Source organism: Notolabrus celidotus, chromosome 12, assembly GCF_009762535.1.
Source record: "Notolabrus celidotus isolate fNotCel1 chromosome 12, fNotCel1.pri, whole genome shotgun sequence".
Lineage (NCBI taxonomy): Eukaryota > Metazoa > Chordata > Actinopteri > Labriformes > Labridae > Notolabrus > Notolabrus celidotus.
The window spans coordinates 5,175,109-5,192,398 of NC_048283.1; the positions used below are offsets into that span (position 1 = coordinate 5,175,109).

General features: G+C 40.3%; 2 protein-coding genes across 2 annotated transcripts in view; one reads left to right on the top strand and one right to left on the bottom strand.

Moving 5' to 3' along the window:
• znf385d (zinc finger protein 385D) overlaps window positions 1-17,290 on the top strand; it is a 137,971-nt gene that overhangs the window by 62,863 nt on the left and 57,818 nt on the right. The gene's annotated exons all lie outside the window — the stretch shown is intronic.
• LOC117822391 (tetraspanin-8-like) lies at window positions 11,179-12,314 on the bottom strand. The gene has a single exon (XM_034697092.1). The coding sequence runs from the start codon at window positions 11,994-11,996 to the stop codon at window positions 11,301-11,303; it is 696 nt and encodes a 231-aa protein (XP_034552983.1). The 5' UTR covers window positions 11,997-12,314; the 3' UTR covers window positions 11,179-11,300.

Below are 17,290 nucleotides of genomic sequence, written 5' to 3' on the forward strand. Positions count from 1 at the left end.
TTTGATGAGTTTATGAAAAGGTTTAAACCATCCAACCACAGCCAAACAAAATATCCTTCAGTTTGGGCCTGTTTACTCAGATTGTGGTGTTTATATGAAGCATTTTTAACCCGTTCGAGCCTTTAACCGTTAATAATCAGGACGTTATGCTCCATGTAAACGCACCTATATGCAGTAAAAGGAGTATGTGCCCTGTGCAGAGATTGTATGAAGTGTGCAGTGCAATAACAGATTGATGTTTACGTCCTGCCTCTTTATGAGCTTGTCTTCAGGCGTGTCTGAAGCTTCTGTCTGAACTGCAGTCAAACATCTGAACAGCGTTTTTACAACACTGAAACCTCCTTTAACTCTGACCCTTATACATCTGAAGTGGGTAACATGAGATGTGGCACTGAAATTGATTTGCTTGCAGCATCAAACATGTAGCAATAAAAATACATTAGTAATAAAGAATAAATCTTTAATGCAGAGTATGCAATCAAACACAAAACAACATACTGAGACAATCAAAGTGGTCTGTATGAGGAGATGAATACAGATAAAAAGAAGCTGATTTAAAGGTTTCTGAGCAGAGACGGGAGGCTGTAGACCATTTAGTGGGATTTAATTTGCTCTGAGGCAGAGAGGACAGAAAGTGTGTGAGTCACTGGAAGTTTAAAACTCCACTGGAGACCGAAACACAGAGCATGCATTCAGCCGACTGTAGGTGTTGGTGTTGAATACGAATCAGATAAAAGGTTGATATTACACTCTGTTAACTTTATGTTTCGCTCTTCTCGTGGAGTTTTATTCGTAATGGATGTTACAGGGAACAAACTTGATGTCTATGAGTGTGTGTCGTAAAAAAGCAGCATTAAGAGTGAGGGGTTTATTAGCTTTGAATCGTCTTATCAGCCATGGAAACAGAACAAAGTAAAGCACAGGAGTCTCATCTATTACACTATCTCTAAACAACAACTTAACACAGACACAAATAATGGTTTGGTTTTGTCTGTTGTGTACTTGGTTTTGTCTGACACCAAAGTCGTCCTCCAGCAGAAACATTTCTCATGTTTGGCCTCTCGCTCGCCCACTCTCTTCCTTTATACACTCTTCAGGAAGTTGGCTGCATAACTGTTGTTTTAGTGTCAATATGGGAAAACTCCCACTAATCCTATACTTATACATTTTTGTAAATGGGTTGCTTTACTTTATGTTCTGAACTATTCAGTGTTTTATGTCCTCTGTGATTCCAGTTTTCTAAATCAATTTGAATGCACAGCTTTTTATTTATTAAATTCAACATCACAAAAAAGGAGGACATATAATCAATGCTTATTACTTGCGGCTGACTGGTGTCAGATCTCTTCTAACATCCTTACATTTCCTGAGTTTCTCTTAAACACCCCGTTATCTTGGATCGGCTGCACCCATCCGTGTTTGTAGAGATGTGCTGTGTGACCTTTTACTCTGTTTACATTTATGATGAGTCATTATGGACATCTTTAAATATCAAAAGACCTCTCTGTTGACCGGCCTGTTGAGATGCATTCAAATTGAAATGTGGTCCCATTAGCTTGAAGATGTTGAAACATGGAGTGTTTGTTTTAAGTTGTCGTCTGAAAAGGTTAAAAACCTCTCTCAGCATGCAACACTGCTCTTCAGTACAATGGGGGGATCCAAACACTCTCACTCAGGTACTCTGTATGAGAGCAAATTTAAAGTACTTGTATTTTCCTGGAGTATAAGATTTTTTTGATTACCAATGAACTCCTATATGCAAATACGTTTATACTCCTCTGTATTAATTCCAAAGCTGTAAGTTTGAAGACTCACAGATTCATAACTTTTCAAACAATCCTGTCCAGTCAGACTTCCACATTCTTAATCAGACTTTTCCAATAAAGTGAAGGATTATGTGTTCTGTAGTGGATTTAGTTTCTTAAGCTTAATAATCTTTGAACCCCCCACAACGTGCTCCCAAAGCCAAAAACAGGTCTGTATATCTGAGTTCATGAAATGTGATTAGTTTCTGAGAGGTGTGGTGTCTACAGTGGTGCAACAATGCACATACCTGATGGTCTCATACCATATGATGCTCTGAGGTAGATTTATCAACCAAACTGTGATTGAAGCAGACTTCTTCTGCTGGAAAATTCAACATATACAACAATGCAGTGCTTATATTAATCTAATTCTATCATTGTGACAGAGGCCACTTTACTGCACAAAACATGGTGTTAGTTTTAGTGTTTAAAGACAGTTTTGCAGTTCATTCTCACATTGTACTTCAAAGAGGCAGACTTTACCCATTGATGAGTATCTTCACCTCTGGGTTCATGCCTAACCCTAGCCCTTGCTATTGGCCAGTGGTCTTTATGCCTAACCCTAACCCTGGGTATTTTTCAGGGGACTCTGGACCTCATCCTCACCTTTGGACATATTTACAGTATAGCACCTCACCTACAGTCTTACCCTCCCCTAACCACCTTGTTGGGAAATGATCTGAATACTTCTCCCAACTGAAGACTGTATAAAAATCATTCAGACTTCACTCACTGCTGTCTGCACAGGTGTCCTGAAGCCTGGTGATGGTGGTCGCTATAATGGAAATGTCTGACTGAACCTAACTTTCAATTAACTTAGATAAAGGCAGAGTTGGAGCTGAGGCCTATCCTGCCAAACAGCTACAAAGCTCACCTGTCTATTAAGTCAGTCACCCCCTAACCATGCCTAATCAGGCCAAACTCATATCTTCCTACCAGTCTATAATATGTTTCTTTTTGCTGTAAACTTGGCATTTAAACATGGGTGTTTATGGGGTCTTCTTGACATTTGGAGAAAGCCTCAAGTGGACATTTGAGGAACTGCAGTATTCTGAACTTCTGCATTTGCTTCATTTTTCAACAGCTAAGGTTTCTGCTTACTCCAAACTCTGTTTAATGGCATTTTCTGAACACCCTTGACAGCTTTAATTTGATTGGCTCCTGTGTTTTATGTGTGTTGTAAATATAACACATTCTATAAGGATAGCAGATGAGAAGAAGGAGATGGAGTTGCAAACACTATCATTAGCTGTTTTTACATTATTCGCCGTTCTATACCATCCGATCTAATGAAATGCATGACATTAATAGCATCTTTCTAAACCTGACTGATAGATACCAGATGGGTTTCATTTTCCTCGGCTCCTAATCTCCAAACCATTTTAAAACTAATCAAAACATTTGAAAAGAAAACCTCTGCTGCTGCGGCGTGTTGTTGAATCAGTGGCACCCTAAATAGCGATGTCATCCGTTTTTCATTAAGAGAGAGCAACATCCATTTCTGACACCCAGTATGTCGCTGATTACTCAGGATGAGGTTATTATGTTTTACATTGGGAAATCTATCTCAGTGTATATTACTATTCATCAGCTGTTAATTTAAACACTCTATTAGGAGAGACAGACCCCATGTTTACCCGTCAATCATCAGATCCAGCGCTAAATGTATCATTATTTAAGATGCAAGATGCAGATGAGGATGATCTTCATACGGCTGTCAGTTCATCATGATGTGATTCTTGCGGATTGGACTGGAAGATTTTGCAAAACAGGAAGCTGACGCTGTTTAAGTCCTGGCATGGCAAAGTGAAAGGAGTTTCTCTGCTTTTAAAGATGATTACATGTTGCTACTGTTACAAGATGCATCATGTTTACGAGATGAGATCATAAAGTGGACTCAAGTCTGTAATTTGCTGATGCATGTGAGTCACCGGATCCTCTCATATACTCCATTAACAGGAACACTTTAATACCTGTTTATACATTTACAACTCTTCCTTTCTTTTCTTTTTATCTTAGAGCTGACTCACGTTACTGTAGGTTATATTGCACATTAAGATGAGATAAGATAAAGAAGAACTTTGAAGGAAATTCTCGTGTCATAATAAAGGAATAATCTGTCTTGTTGCTGATAATCTTGTTTTACCATGCAGGTCATGAACAGGCGTCAGTATAACAGTGACAGTGTTTCAGAGTCACTTACAAACTCCCCGCAGTGCCTCTAATAGAAGTGACATACAAGACATTATGTGTTTGAGGGAGGATGATAGAGAAACTATTAGAAAAAAACACAAAACATTCTTCCTGAGTTTCTATCACACAGAGGGATTGTTTGTTTTTTGTCTCACCCAGCAGATGCACTCCCTTGCAGCTGTTTGCACTGTCCCTGAGCAGGATTGCGTCCCAGCTGCATCCCAGACACAGCTGGAACATGAAAAGTGTGTTTACATATCAAGCCAGTGACTGAATATATTCATTCACATTTACATTTATCTGTAATTTAGCAGAAACAGACAAACGTCCCTTTTTCCTGTGCACAGAAGCCTCTGCAACGAAAACCCAATCTGTGAATGAAGCGGTGCATTAAACAGCAGGCTTCTCTACATGGGAACCGCTCCAAAAACAAAGACAAAAAAACAGGAAATGGAAAATGTTGTCATTTTCACATAGCCAAATTACTTTTGGAAACTTCATCCTATAGTGAGGTGACATAAGTTAAAGCACAAGAGTTATAGCTTGAGGTAGAATTATGCAGTATTTCCAATATGCACCAGTTTGATCAGAAATAGTCAAACATGCAGAGGAAAGAAACTGCACTGATAGCTTGACTGCTTCTCTGTCATGAATGCTTTGTTCACACCACTTTCTATTCTGCTTCCATCTTGTTTCTGCATTTCAGGGTTATCAAACTAGTCAAGTATTTATTTACAATGTAGGCACTGCATGAGACAGCCTTCATAGTTAGCCAGGAGACACATTACAGGTTACAGAGACATATTAGCAGGGCTCAGCTGTCCTGAGATGTTCATTGGTGTTTAATTTAAAAGTAGAGATGAGTTTGACCTCTGCAGAAGTCTTAAAGTGAAATGAAGACAAACAGCAGGTTATCACAGATTGTAAGGCTGTATATTCAGGTCCATTACACTTTGTCTGCAGGAAGCCGTATGAGGTACTAATGGAGGTGTAAGGGGTGCTCGGGGCTTGGGAGATAGTGACGTGTTGCTTCTTGTGCTCACACATTACCATACCGTAGTGTGAAATCACACTGCCACACCAATAATATGCCAATGAGTAGTACGTGTGTTGTGGGGCTCAATGTTGAAACACATAATAATGGTGGAACTTCATTACCCTGCTGTGGCAGAATTTAAATGTGTAAGCCTAAAATAGTGGAAGAATATTATTCCCTATAGGTGTTCTTAAGAGTCCAGCGTTTCTGATGTTCCCCTCCATGCTATCTTATGATTAGAGATTCCACAGTTTTAGTCAGAGGACGTAAGTAAAAGCATCCAGAGGTGTCAGATAGCCTACAACTATGTGAGAGGCTCTAAACCCGCTCTTGTCAAATTGAGGACTTGTTTACAAATCAACAAAAGGGCTGGCGTTTTTCAAAATATTCCATGTTGGTTTCAAACACTTGCGTTTCTATGTCAAGTAACGTCTAAAACTCAACAATAGTTTACCTTTTTCAACTGATTACATTTCCATTTGAACAGCTCCTGGATTGGGCTGTGCTTTCAACAACATGACCCCTTCCCCACCGACCCCCCTACCCCAAATAGTGATGCAGTGAAGTCTCCACCCACTCTGATAGGTACCTTAAGAGATTTAAGTGGAAGCCTCCATGTTCAGACATTCTTATCTGGCTTCAAGCTAGACAGAGGGGGAGACCATGTCAGCAAGCAAGACCGTCAAAAACCTGCTCTTCACCTTTAACTTTGTGTTCTTCCTGGTGGGACTCATCGTCCTCACTCTCTCCAGCTATGTCAGGAACCACAGAGCAGACTACCAGATCACTGATGAGCTCCTCCCAGGCGTGGACCTCTTGATTGTTGTCAGTGCTGTGACCATGATTTTTGGCCTCCTGGGTTTTTATGGAGCGATCACAGAGAACCGCTGCCTGCTGGGCCTGTTTTTCTTGGGTCTGCTCGTAATGTTCATCCTGCTGCTGGCTGTGGCAGTGTTGGGAGCCGTTTCAAGAACACCCGAAGCCCAGGAGGCGGTGGAGAAACAGTTGAAGCGGTTTGTCCCGCTGGGTGCACTGACTGAGGACATCCAGAGGTCGTTTCAGGACCTGGAGAGGAACGGGTTCTGCTGTGGTATGTTTGTCGGACATCTTGATTGGGGCAACTCAACTGTGGTGCCCAGCTCATGTAACTGCACAGATACAACCAAGAACTGCACGATGCTGGACGAGCGTGAGATTTACTCCACACCGTGTATGGTGTATGTGATGACATGGATGGACAGGGTGTCAGTCTCAGTGATTGGGACTGTGTTTGGATTAGGTGTGTTGATGATTCTTGGGATAGTCTTCTCTTTGGTGCTGCTCTGTCATCGTAGATTTGGGAAGAACAGTATCATATAGGGCAATTATCACACTGCATGAGTTATACTGATGTTGAAGGACAGATCATCATGTTTATCTTAGGCATCTTTTTTTAAACCTCTAAAGTTGTAAATATTTGTACTTTTGTGTTCTATACACAGTTTGTAGATTGAGTCTGTGAACCACTTTTAACAATATTTTCTCAATAAAAACAAGTTTCCTTTTGAAACTTAAAAAAAAAAAATGGTCAATCCGATATTCCAGAAGTCTGTACCAAGAGTTATGATGCATGGTGAGGGTGATCTTCCTGATTTTGATCAGGTAAACCAACAGGATCAGTTGAGGCAATGTGAAACTTATGTTGATTGTCACTCATGAAACCCAGGTTCCTGGCATGAGTTTGGTTGGTCCAAGATTGATCCGTGGTTGCACAAGAGTCTGGCTGGAATGAAAAAGAAGCTCGGTGTCAGACATTTTCTTGCCTCAAAACTTCACAGAGTTTGGGTTTAAGGACTTTTTGTCCAAAGAAGAATGATCAATTATTTCACACACAACAAAGGTTGTGAGGCAGAATGTTATTCCTTCTTTTTATCATTGATTGATCCAACCCTTCAGGTTTTTTGCTTGCCCAACTTGCTCTCACACGGTGTGCAATGGGTCTAAACATTGTTGTGTGTGGGGATCGTCCTCTCCACAGGAATGTGAAAGGATGGTGACAGTGGAGTGATTAATGACCAGGAAGACTCACACACTCCTTCGGTGAACCCCCCCTCCCCTAAAAATCTGCATCCTGAAAGCTTTTCTTCACCTTTCTGCTGCTCTTGCAAACTCCCTCTCTCCTCAAACTGCATCCTTGTGATACTATTTGTCTCACTATGTCGTATACACTCAGTGAATCTAGGTCATAAAGATTTATGACTGTCTGAAAATAGCTTTGAATTGGTGCCCCAAATAAAACAACTCCAATGGCACGAATAAAGGGTGAGTAGAAACCACAGATTAAATATGTTTTGAAGAAAATGTAAATGATCCCATAACATCAGACGCAGGCTGTAGATATAACCATATATGAATATTTAATGACATACATTTGTTTTGTCCTCTATTAGAGCAGGAGTCAATAACACTGAGCAGCTGAAGACATGAAACAGCAGTAAGACTTGTAAACTCCTCTCTATGTTCAGCTCTTTCTCTTCTATGAACAAACCTGAGCAGAAATAATCTGAGTTCATTAATTATGTAACACTAGAACTTTCTTTTCCTCAACTTTCTTAAAGCTGGTTTTGTAGGGACTTAGAGGAGAAACACAAAGACGCATGTTGGACATAGCCATTAAAATAATAAACCAAATATCGGAGGTTTGATTCTTCTAACAAGAGGTGAAAATCTATTAACACAGTTTTTAAAAAGGAGGATGGTAATCAGCTAGTGAAATGGGATTTTTAGGACAACTAAGGCCAAAATATGTGACATTAAATATTATTTCCTGACTCCATGCTTATGTTTGTGTTAAACTCAAACTCAGCCTTTTGATTTAAAGGTGCACTGTGTAGTAATTTGAGACATTTAAGAGATAAGAGATAAGATACTCCTTTATTCGTCCCACAACGTCCCTACAAGAATATATGTAGAAAAGAAATGTTCATCAGAGATGACAGCTTGGCCATAATTCTCCTGTCGACCACCACCTCCACAGGGTCCAGGACTGAGCTGGCCTTCTTCATCAGTTAGTTCTGTCTTGCTCTCCTGTATCCTGTCCGCCCACAGCAGGTGAAATCCTTCCAATGTGGCGTTGGTGTCTGGTGTTAGCTCTGTTAACATGATGCTACTCTGCCAGTATTCCCTCTGGTGCTGGGTTAGCTCGTCCACCTTATCATAGATAAATCTTACAGTCCCCATAACGGTGGGTGGAAGGACAGGTCGATGTCGTCTTTTCCTAACTTGCACCAAAGTACTAGCATGTCATCCTTGCCTCCTTCTCCTCAGCTTGCAGGGAACATTGAGCCTAGCATTGTTTAGCATCGACATGCTACGGGCTGCTAACAGCTGATCTTGTATGTAAACAATGCGACCATGGTTACACAGGATCTCCGGACACACACAGGACCAAAAATAGTAATAGAGAAACAGACTTAGCAGAAATGAGATTTAATATTCACAAGTATGTTTGATATAGTGTTCATCTCCTGAATTAAAAATATATACATTTAATTCACTCAGAATGAGCCTTTAATACTGACATAAGAGCAGGTTGTCCTGCGTATAGGCCGCCATCTTGCACCACTGTTGCTACAGTAGCACAGAAGGGACAAACTAGTGACTTTTTGTATTTTATGAGTGGCTGCACCAAATGCAGTTGGAATATGAAGGAGAAGAGAGTGGTTGTTGTGCATGAAATAATTTGTCCTGATAGAAGTTCTTGATGGTAAAAAGCTTGGCAAGTATAGAGGATCATACTTATCATGCATCACAGCAGCTTTGCGTCCTCAGAGGCAACCGTCGCTTCACCAACAAGGGCGGTGAGCAAGGGAGCGTTTCAATAAGACTGCTTGTTATCGCTAAATATTCCCATTTCTACTACACTGTACCTTTAAAATTGACTGCCAGCAACCTAAATTCCGAAATAACTATCAGCCTGTGTGGCTAAGAACAGTTAAAAATCTCATTTAATTAATGGAAGCTACTTTAAATATGCAGGGAGCGTCGTCCTCTGTGGTATGAGTCACTCAAATCATCTGAGGATCTGATTACAGAGCGGGAAGACTGGCAGGAAAACAAGATAAACTGGAAATGTTCACTTTTAATGAATCAAGGCTTGTCTTTAGACCTGGTTGTATTCAAATGTTTGAAATTGTAATTACAACATCATGCCGTCTACTTTTTGCTGAGAAAGAGATGAAATTTTATTAAGCGTGACAGCAGGACTCATTGTTCTTGAGTTATTATTAATGAACTCAGTTGGATTTATAAGCCTATGACCAATTTCTTCCATAAACAATGGACTGTTTCTGCTCCGATTTATTCAGAACAGAGAAAAAGCTGGACATGAAGAAAGTTTCACAGCTGCTAGTGTTTTAGGCTGCTCAAAAATATTGACTCCTGCTGTTACAGAGACCCAACTAATACATATTATATAAGTATTTATATAGAATAAGCTCTAAAGACAGATTTGATGTCATGGAGGGTTTGTTTGTGGAAATGTTCACTTTGTTTGAATCCTTTGATTTTACTTCCTCCTTAATCGTGGCTTTGGAGCTGTTTTTTCTGGGGCACTGATTTTAAACACTCAATTATTATGACCTATATTCAAAGAGTTCAAACCCAGAACAACAGAAGGTTGGAATGAAAAGCCTTTAATGATGCAGATGTTTGGAGAGAGTCATCCTAGGAGTGTAAAGCTCGTCCAAAACATCACTATAACATCACAGCTATACACATGCAAAACATCCACCCAGTCCTCTGGAGAGCTGAAGACCACACCTCAGTATCCCCATGCACAAAGAACCACTGGTTAGTTTTTTATCAATGATACCAAGCGGTGACCTCCTGTCGAGAAATGAAACTGATCTAGAAGTGCAAAAAAATGCAGTTCCTCTAGTGTCCACTAGAGGCTGGCACCAAAGGCCCTGGAAGCCACATAACACACCCATTCAACAAAACATGTTTACAGCCAGTTTTGTCTGACTGGGTCATTCCTCTTTCCACAAACAATGTACTCTAACAGCACAATGTAGCTGTCAGAGTGGAGGCCAATACCTCATTAACTTTGCCTGTCTGCCTAGTGCTAGGTCAATTTAAAGTCAGTTTGAGTCAGCATTTCCAAGATGGTGATCACCATTGTTGGGTTTCAGACCATACTCCATGTCCGGGGTCTTATTTATGGTCTTCATTGACTCCTTAAGTCATCACAGGCTGTAATCTTCGGTCCCATGGACAATTCTTTTTGTGATTCCTCAGACTCGCTCTGATTTTGATATAGTGCTTTTAATGTTTTTGCTCCCTCATCCTGGTCTAAGCCTCAATTACACCTGAAACTGGAATGCACAATTCAATTGGAGGTTTTTAAACTTGGATAAAGGATCATCCTTAACACTTCTAATTTACCAATTGATGTAATAGTTACGTGTTATTATTTGTTGTTTTGTCTTGTTCTCTTAGTGAAACTTTTCGATGGCCAAAGCGCAAAACTTCCTATCTGAAAATTTTACATTTGCAGATAGGAGGTGTTGTGCCTCAACATATTCCCAGTGAACGTTATTGGAAGTTTTGGCCAGGTGACTTTTCTGTCACAATGAAGGGCGGGATTACCTTGGAGACGGACTGAAAATGTGCAGCCTTCCTTGTGAGCATATGTATTGGATACTCTGTTTCATCTCAGGCTCTCTTTCATGTAACCACCTACAATCATACAACTCGTGATAAGTATGTGTGGCTGTGTTATAAAGGTGTAAAAATAGGAGCATGTTTATCTTTGTATTGACCAGAGCACAAAGAAACAGATGCTGGTTTTTTTCCAAGAAACCTCCATCAATAAAAAGTGCTTAATGACGTCGTAATACGATCATTCTTAGGATATAAAGGAACATATCTACAGATAATAGGTACTGCTCAGTGAAGTGGAGTGAAAGCACAATGTCTCCCTTTGAGTTATAATACAATGAAGTCTTGAAGTAGCAATATATCACAGTGAAGTACCTCAAGGTTACAGCCAGTGTTGAATACATGTATGTATCTATCTCCCACTAAAAGCTGAGTGCAGACGTGTGCATTAATCATCATATTAATCATAATATCATCCTTTACAAAAGAGTCAGAGGACTTTCATTGTCAAAATAAAGTTTAATTCTGCTAATAAATGCAATATTTTACAAGAGTCAGTGTTCAAAATAGATGCCAAAGACACAGAGGGTGATCATTCCTGCATTTAAATCCCATGCTCTGTGAGTTCAAATGATGCTGCCTTTGTCATAAGTGGTCTTACAAATAAGCACCAAAGAGAAGACCATCCCAAGAATCATCAAACCACCTAATCCAAACGCAGCCCCCATGACTGAGACTGACACCCTGTCCATCCAGGTCATCATGTACACCATGCACGGTGTGGAGTAAATCGCACGTCCGTCCAGCATAGTGCAGTTCTTGGTTGTATCTGTGCAGTTACATGAGCTGGGCACCACAGTTGAGTTACCCCAATCAAGATGTCCGACAAACATACCACAGCAGAACCCGTTCCTCTCCAGGTCCTGAAACGACCTCTGGATGTCCTCAATCTGTGCAATCAGCGGGACAAACTGCTTCAAGTGTTTCTCCACCGCCTCCTGGGCTTCGTCTGTTCTTGATACGGCTCCCAACACGGCCACAGCCAGCAGCAGGATGAACATTTTGAGCAGACCCAAGAAGAACAGGCCCAGCAGGCAGCGGTTCTCTGTGATCGCTCCGTAAGAACCCAGGAAGCCAAAAATCAGAGTCACAGCACTGACGTAAATCAAGAGGTCCACGCCTGGGAGGATCTCGTCGGTGATCTGGTAGTCTGCTTGGTTGTTCCTGGCATAGACAGATGAAGTGAGGACGATGATGCCGGCCAGGAAGAATATAAAGTTGAAGGTGAAGAGCAGGTACTTGATGATCTTGCTTGCTGACATGGTCTTTCTCTTCTGTCCACCCTAGAGTCAGATATTGCCTGACTCTGAGGATTACCGCTTAGATATTTAAAGGCTCCAATCAGAGTGGGTGGTGACTTTACCTTTTTTGGGTAGGGGGTAGGTGGGGGAGTGATTTCCATGTTGATAGCCCAATTTAAGCGGTTTCAAGAACCTTTTGTCGCATTTTGCACATTCTTTTACACAGAAACAGACAGAACAATGACACTGATCTGAGGGTGTGTCCTTGAAGTGTCCCAGTGGCATCACCTCAAATCTCTATCTCTCACTGCCCCCCCCTGAGACTGTAACTTACTTACTCCTACAGATACCAACATGACTCTCTTGAGAATCAACAGGTGAAACATTGCATCTAAAGCATGCTGCAGAAGTCTCAGTTTTATATGTACATCAGGAATGCAGTCGAAGCAACAGAGACCTCTGCTATGATAACAGCTTTGGCATTATATCAATACCACCTGTAAACGGACGGACGTGCAGACACTCTGCGATTCTCATCCTGAAAATGATCCTCCCTGTTCATCCTCAGATGTTTTACTTGTCTGGTTACATGTTTCTCTTCTGGGTTTGTGCCAGTCCCACTATAGAAACATGATCCCCACACACAAGCTCTTGGGGAAATTTCTGGAATACTTAGTTTTTAGATTTCACTATGGGGCTGGCCGGTAACATTTCAGCTGTTAGCCCATCCCAGAAAATGTGGGACGTATTTTTGAGTTTTGTGCGTGTTTGAATACAGCTGAGACAGATTCCCCTGCAGCACAGTGATAAAGCTCTGCTGTCATCCTGTAGAAGTGAACATTCAGTGATTGTGAGAGTGATTTTTACTTTAGCGTTACAGCGTACCAAAGACACAAGACGCACAACAAACACATGCACATCCTGACATGTGTTACAAAATGTTTTTGTTCCTGTTCTGAAACTATCTCCTGAACCAGTCTGAACTGGTAATTTAATAAGGTCTTATTGCATGGAGGGAAAAGCTGGAACTCGAGTGGCGGGTGTTAAGACTTCATCTTGTTCCGTCTCACTCAGAGATCTCATTTTTAAATCCCAAAGATTTAAAGCACAACAAAATAGATTGGTACAAACCAGAACATCAGATTTGAAAAATAAAACCACAACATATTGTGTCATAAATGATACAACCTTGTGTCTTTTTCTTGCTCTTGTCAGGATAGAGAAGTGATTCCGATGAAACAACATGCAGTTGTTATTTTCTTTTAAATGCATATATTAGTTTGAAATGTATTCTGATATTAGCCACATGAGGAATGGAAACCCATCTGGTTTTATAAATGCTTGCATTAATATGATGCATTTATTAGATCGTATTGTGCAGCACCCAGATGAGTAAGTACATATAAGTTAACTAAGTGGTGATGTTTTAACACAAACTCCTTCTTGTCATCACATATTTGTATATGATAAACTATAGTTAAATCTAAAAAACAGACATAGGATCATATCATTCTCATATTTTAACTCCTGATTGATGAGAAAACATCCTTAGCCTTTGAATACATCTCTCTGTGTATTCAAAGGCCAACTTTTGTTGCTCACAAGACATGGATTCTCATGAAACTTCCATTCAGTTGAAGTCTTAACTTCTGAAGCACATGCAAAATCCCACCTGGTTCCCCCCATTGTACTGAAACATGTTGCCTGCCTACAGAGGCTTTCACATTACCATGAACCTTTTCAAACCTTAAACTGTTCAACGACTCCCCACACACCTGATGGTTCAACATCGTTAAGCTCATTTCAATCTCAAAGCTCTATAAAAGCAGGTCAATGACCAGGTCCATTGACATTCAAAGAGGCTTCGGTTCCCCTGTTTTAAAAACGAATAGAGAAGAAGAGGAAAAAGGTTACCTAGAGCACATCCATTCAAGAATGGGCGGTAGAGTTTAGAAGATAGTGACAAAAGAGATCTTTGAAAAGTCAGCAGTCTTCAGATGATTGAAGGGAAATCAGAACAAGTTTATGGTTAAGCTCACTGTGTCTTTACATTTTTATACCAACTAGTTGCAGATGTATTATTGTTGGTGCCCATATTTTAATTTACAAGATGATTTACTTCCTTGGATGAAGGCACATCCATTTTTTAACCCTTAAAGGTCGATACAAATATGAGTCTGAACATATGGCTAAAGTCTAGCCTTACATACCCCAATAGAGCATTTACTAAGATCACAAGACTATGTATTTTATAAAGGTTTGAGGCTGTTCAAGTTGGATAAGTGTAGAGAAACCAAAGTGAAAAATCTTCACAAAGACCACTATACAGATAAACATAAATATAGGTGTGGAATCTCCTCGTCAGTACTACTTTTTCCTGTTTTGAAAAGCGTTGGTAAAAGAAGTTAAAGCTCATGTGTTTTTTGCATTTATGAAATAGACTGAAATTAGTATTATTATCTCTCTATGACTTACAAAAGCAAACCAGACTACCGGCAGTAAGATTGATTATCGCTGTGTAGTTATTTTAATGTCTATAAACCTGCTACAGCGTAGGGCTCACACAAATTGATGAACAGCATGCTGCAGAGACTGTCTTTGTTTATACTGTCCAGGGCAAATGTACACGATTAGTGATAAGTTTGACTCTTAAAATACAGCATGATAAGATATTGTATGTGCAGGACAGATCAGAAAAGACAAGAGGCACATCTTGGTCCACAGGGGGTGCCAAAACCAACACAAACCAACAGTTTCTTGCAGCAGCTTTAACAGTCCATACCTTTTATTTTTGGTGTTTGTTTGATTTTTAACTTGTGAATTTGAGGCTTTAGCAACTTTATTAAAGAGCACAGGTCAGTGGATAGATTAAGACACTGGGAGAGAGAGTAGGGAAATTACATGTACGGATGAGGCCACAGGCTGGAACTGAACCTGGGTCACCAGCTATATGAACGTGCTACCTAACCACTAAGCTAAATCTGCACCCAGGGCCCATACGTCTAATTCAGAACTTGAAGTCACACACTTGATTTTATCACTGGAGTGTTTCTGTTGCATTTAATATGAATAACAACCAATCAAACTGCAATATTAGAATATACTTTATTATTAAACTACCAGAATTGAAACCCCAACTTAAAAACAGCACACAGATAAACTATTCCTCTGGTTTCCTGTGTAAAATCCACCAAAGTGTTATATCTCTGGTAGAAGGAATGGGACCTCATCCCAGACAGTGAGAGGCACTTAAAGATATATTGTTATTCCAGCCTCTAACTGAAGGCTAAAGCCTAGCCTACATTGAAGCTAACACTCACACATCACTTCCTGTTCATTAGCTCACGTCTGCTCATGCAGAGAGTGGGGTTCAAACTGTGACCTTTGCGTTTCCAGACAGCCTCTCTCTCTCTCTCTGAATCCTAGAAACACCTCCTGTCTCTGGTTTGCTTGATGTCTTTCCCCCCTCACAGATCACCTGGAGGGAAAACAAATGATTTCCTTCCCACTTTTAATCATGCATGTGTCAGACTCAGAGTTCAGGTCATTCTTCCACTTCATTGCTCTAATGAAAGATGAATTATTGGCGCAGTCACATTAAACACTCATCCATATCACCCCAGCCTCGTGACATAGAGAATAAGTTATGTCTGTGGTACCTGGAGAGAGATGAATGTAGGTCAGAATGAATAGTTTCATGCCAGAACAAGATGTGCAGTCTTTGAAAAGTGATGTCTCATCCAAAAAAATGGTTCAAGTATGAAAGGAGAAAAGATTTACTACCCCTCAGCGAACACACCATCTCTGCCAAAAACAAACACAACATCAAAACAGGAGTTTTGGTCACAAACTTAATGAAGCGTCTCAGATTAATTTGTCATGAGAACTTATCACATGTCCTTTGAAATAAAGACAATTAATATTAAAAATCAATACTGTTGTAAGAGACATAATGTGACAATTTAAGCTCATTTAAATCTAATTCTAAATTCATCATTTGTACATTTGTGGTCATTCTTTAATACATAAGTTTAAAAGAGGAAACAGCTAAAGCATGTTAAGCTCCCCTTTAAGTAACTGAATGACGTCACCTAGAGCGTGCAGAGAACAGTAGAGTGAGACGAAGAGCTGTGCCAGGTACGAGAAGAGAGTTTTGTTATTCCACCATGTGACACAAGTTATTTGAACCTTTCTTTATTGAATGTTTCAAAGTTGAGTTATATAACCCATCATTTATGTTGGACTAAAGTTACCATGTCTGCAGTTCTTTTGCAGCGTTTGACATCCAGAGGGAACCTCACTACAATTGTTAATGCATATAACAGCAGTTTATACTGTATGATAAAGATTGCAAATGAAACCTTGACATCAAACAAATAAGCTTGCAGATATAAAAACTTGGATGGCTCAAAACTTCTTACAACTTAACAACAGTAAAACTGAAGCTGTGCTCTTTGGCCCTCAGGATGCCACCGAACTAATTTGCAATAACCTAGGCCATCTGTCAATCTTCATCAAACCATCTGTTAAAAACCTTGGATTTATTTTGGATTCAGCCCTCACCTTTGACTCTCAGGTAAAATCAGTGGTAAAAAAAACAGTTTCTATCAGCTCTGAATCATTGCAAAGTTAAAACCAGTTCTTTCTCGAATCGACCTTGAAATAGTCATCCATGCCTTTGTATCGTCCCGCCTTGATTATTGTAATTCCTTATATTCTGGAATCAGTCAGTCGGCCTTGTCCCGCCTGTAGCTGGTCCAAAATGCTGCAGCCAGGCTTCTGACTGGTACCAGGAAGAGGGATCACATCAGCCCCGTCTTGGCTTCCCTCCACTGGCTTCCAATTCACTTCAGAATTGATTTTAAGATTTTCCTTTTTGTTTCTAAAGCTCTGAACGGTCTGCCCCCACCCTATATAACTGACCTCCTGAGCCCTTACAAAACCTCCAGGCCTCTGAGGTCTTCTGACATTGGTCTCCTGGCAGTTCCTCGGTCAAAATATAAACTGAAGGGCGACCGTGCTTTTAGTGTAAAGGCCCTGCGTCTTTGGAACAGCCTCCCCTCCTCAATCAGGGCCGCCCCCTCTGTCGACTCTTTTAAGACTCGCCTCAAAACACACTATTATATTTTAGCATTTGAGTCCTCTCGCCCTGAATAGGTTCTCATTTTCAATGCTGTGCTTTCCTTGTTGTTTGTTTGGCTCTTTTTTAAATGATTGCTTGTTTGGTCTCACATTGTGTTTTTTTATGTGTTGTACAGCACTTAGATCAGCTTCTGCTGTGTTTTTAAATGTGCTTTATAAATAAATTTGACTTG

What these genes read in the sequence shown, in the direction of transcription:
- LOC117822391 (XM_034697092.1), bottom strand. Translation starts at nt 11,996, where the DNA reads ATGTCAGCAAGCAAGATCATCAAGTACCTGCTCTTCACCTTCAACTTT.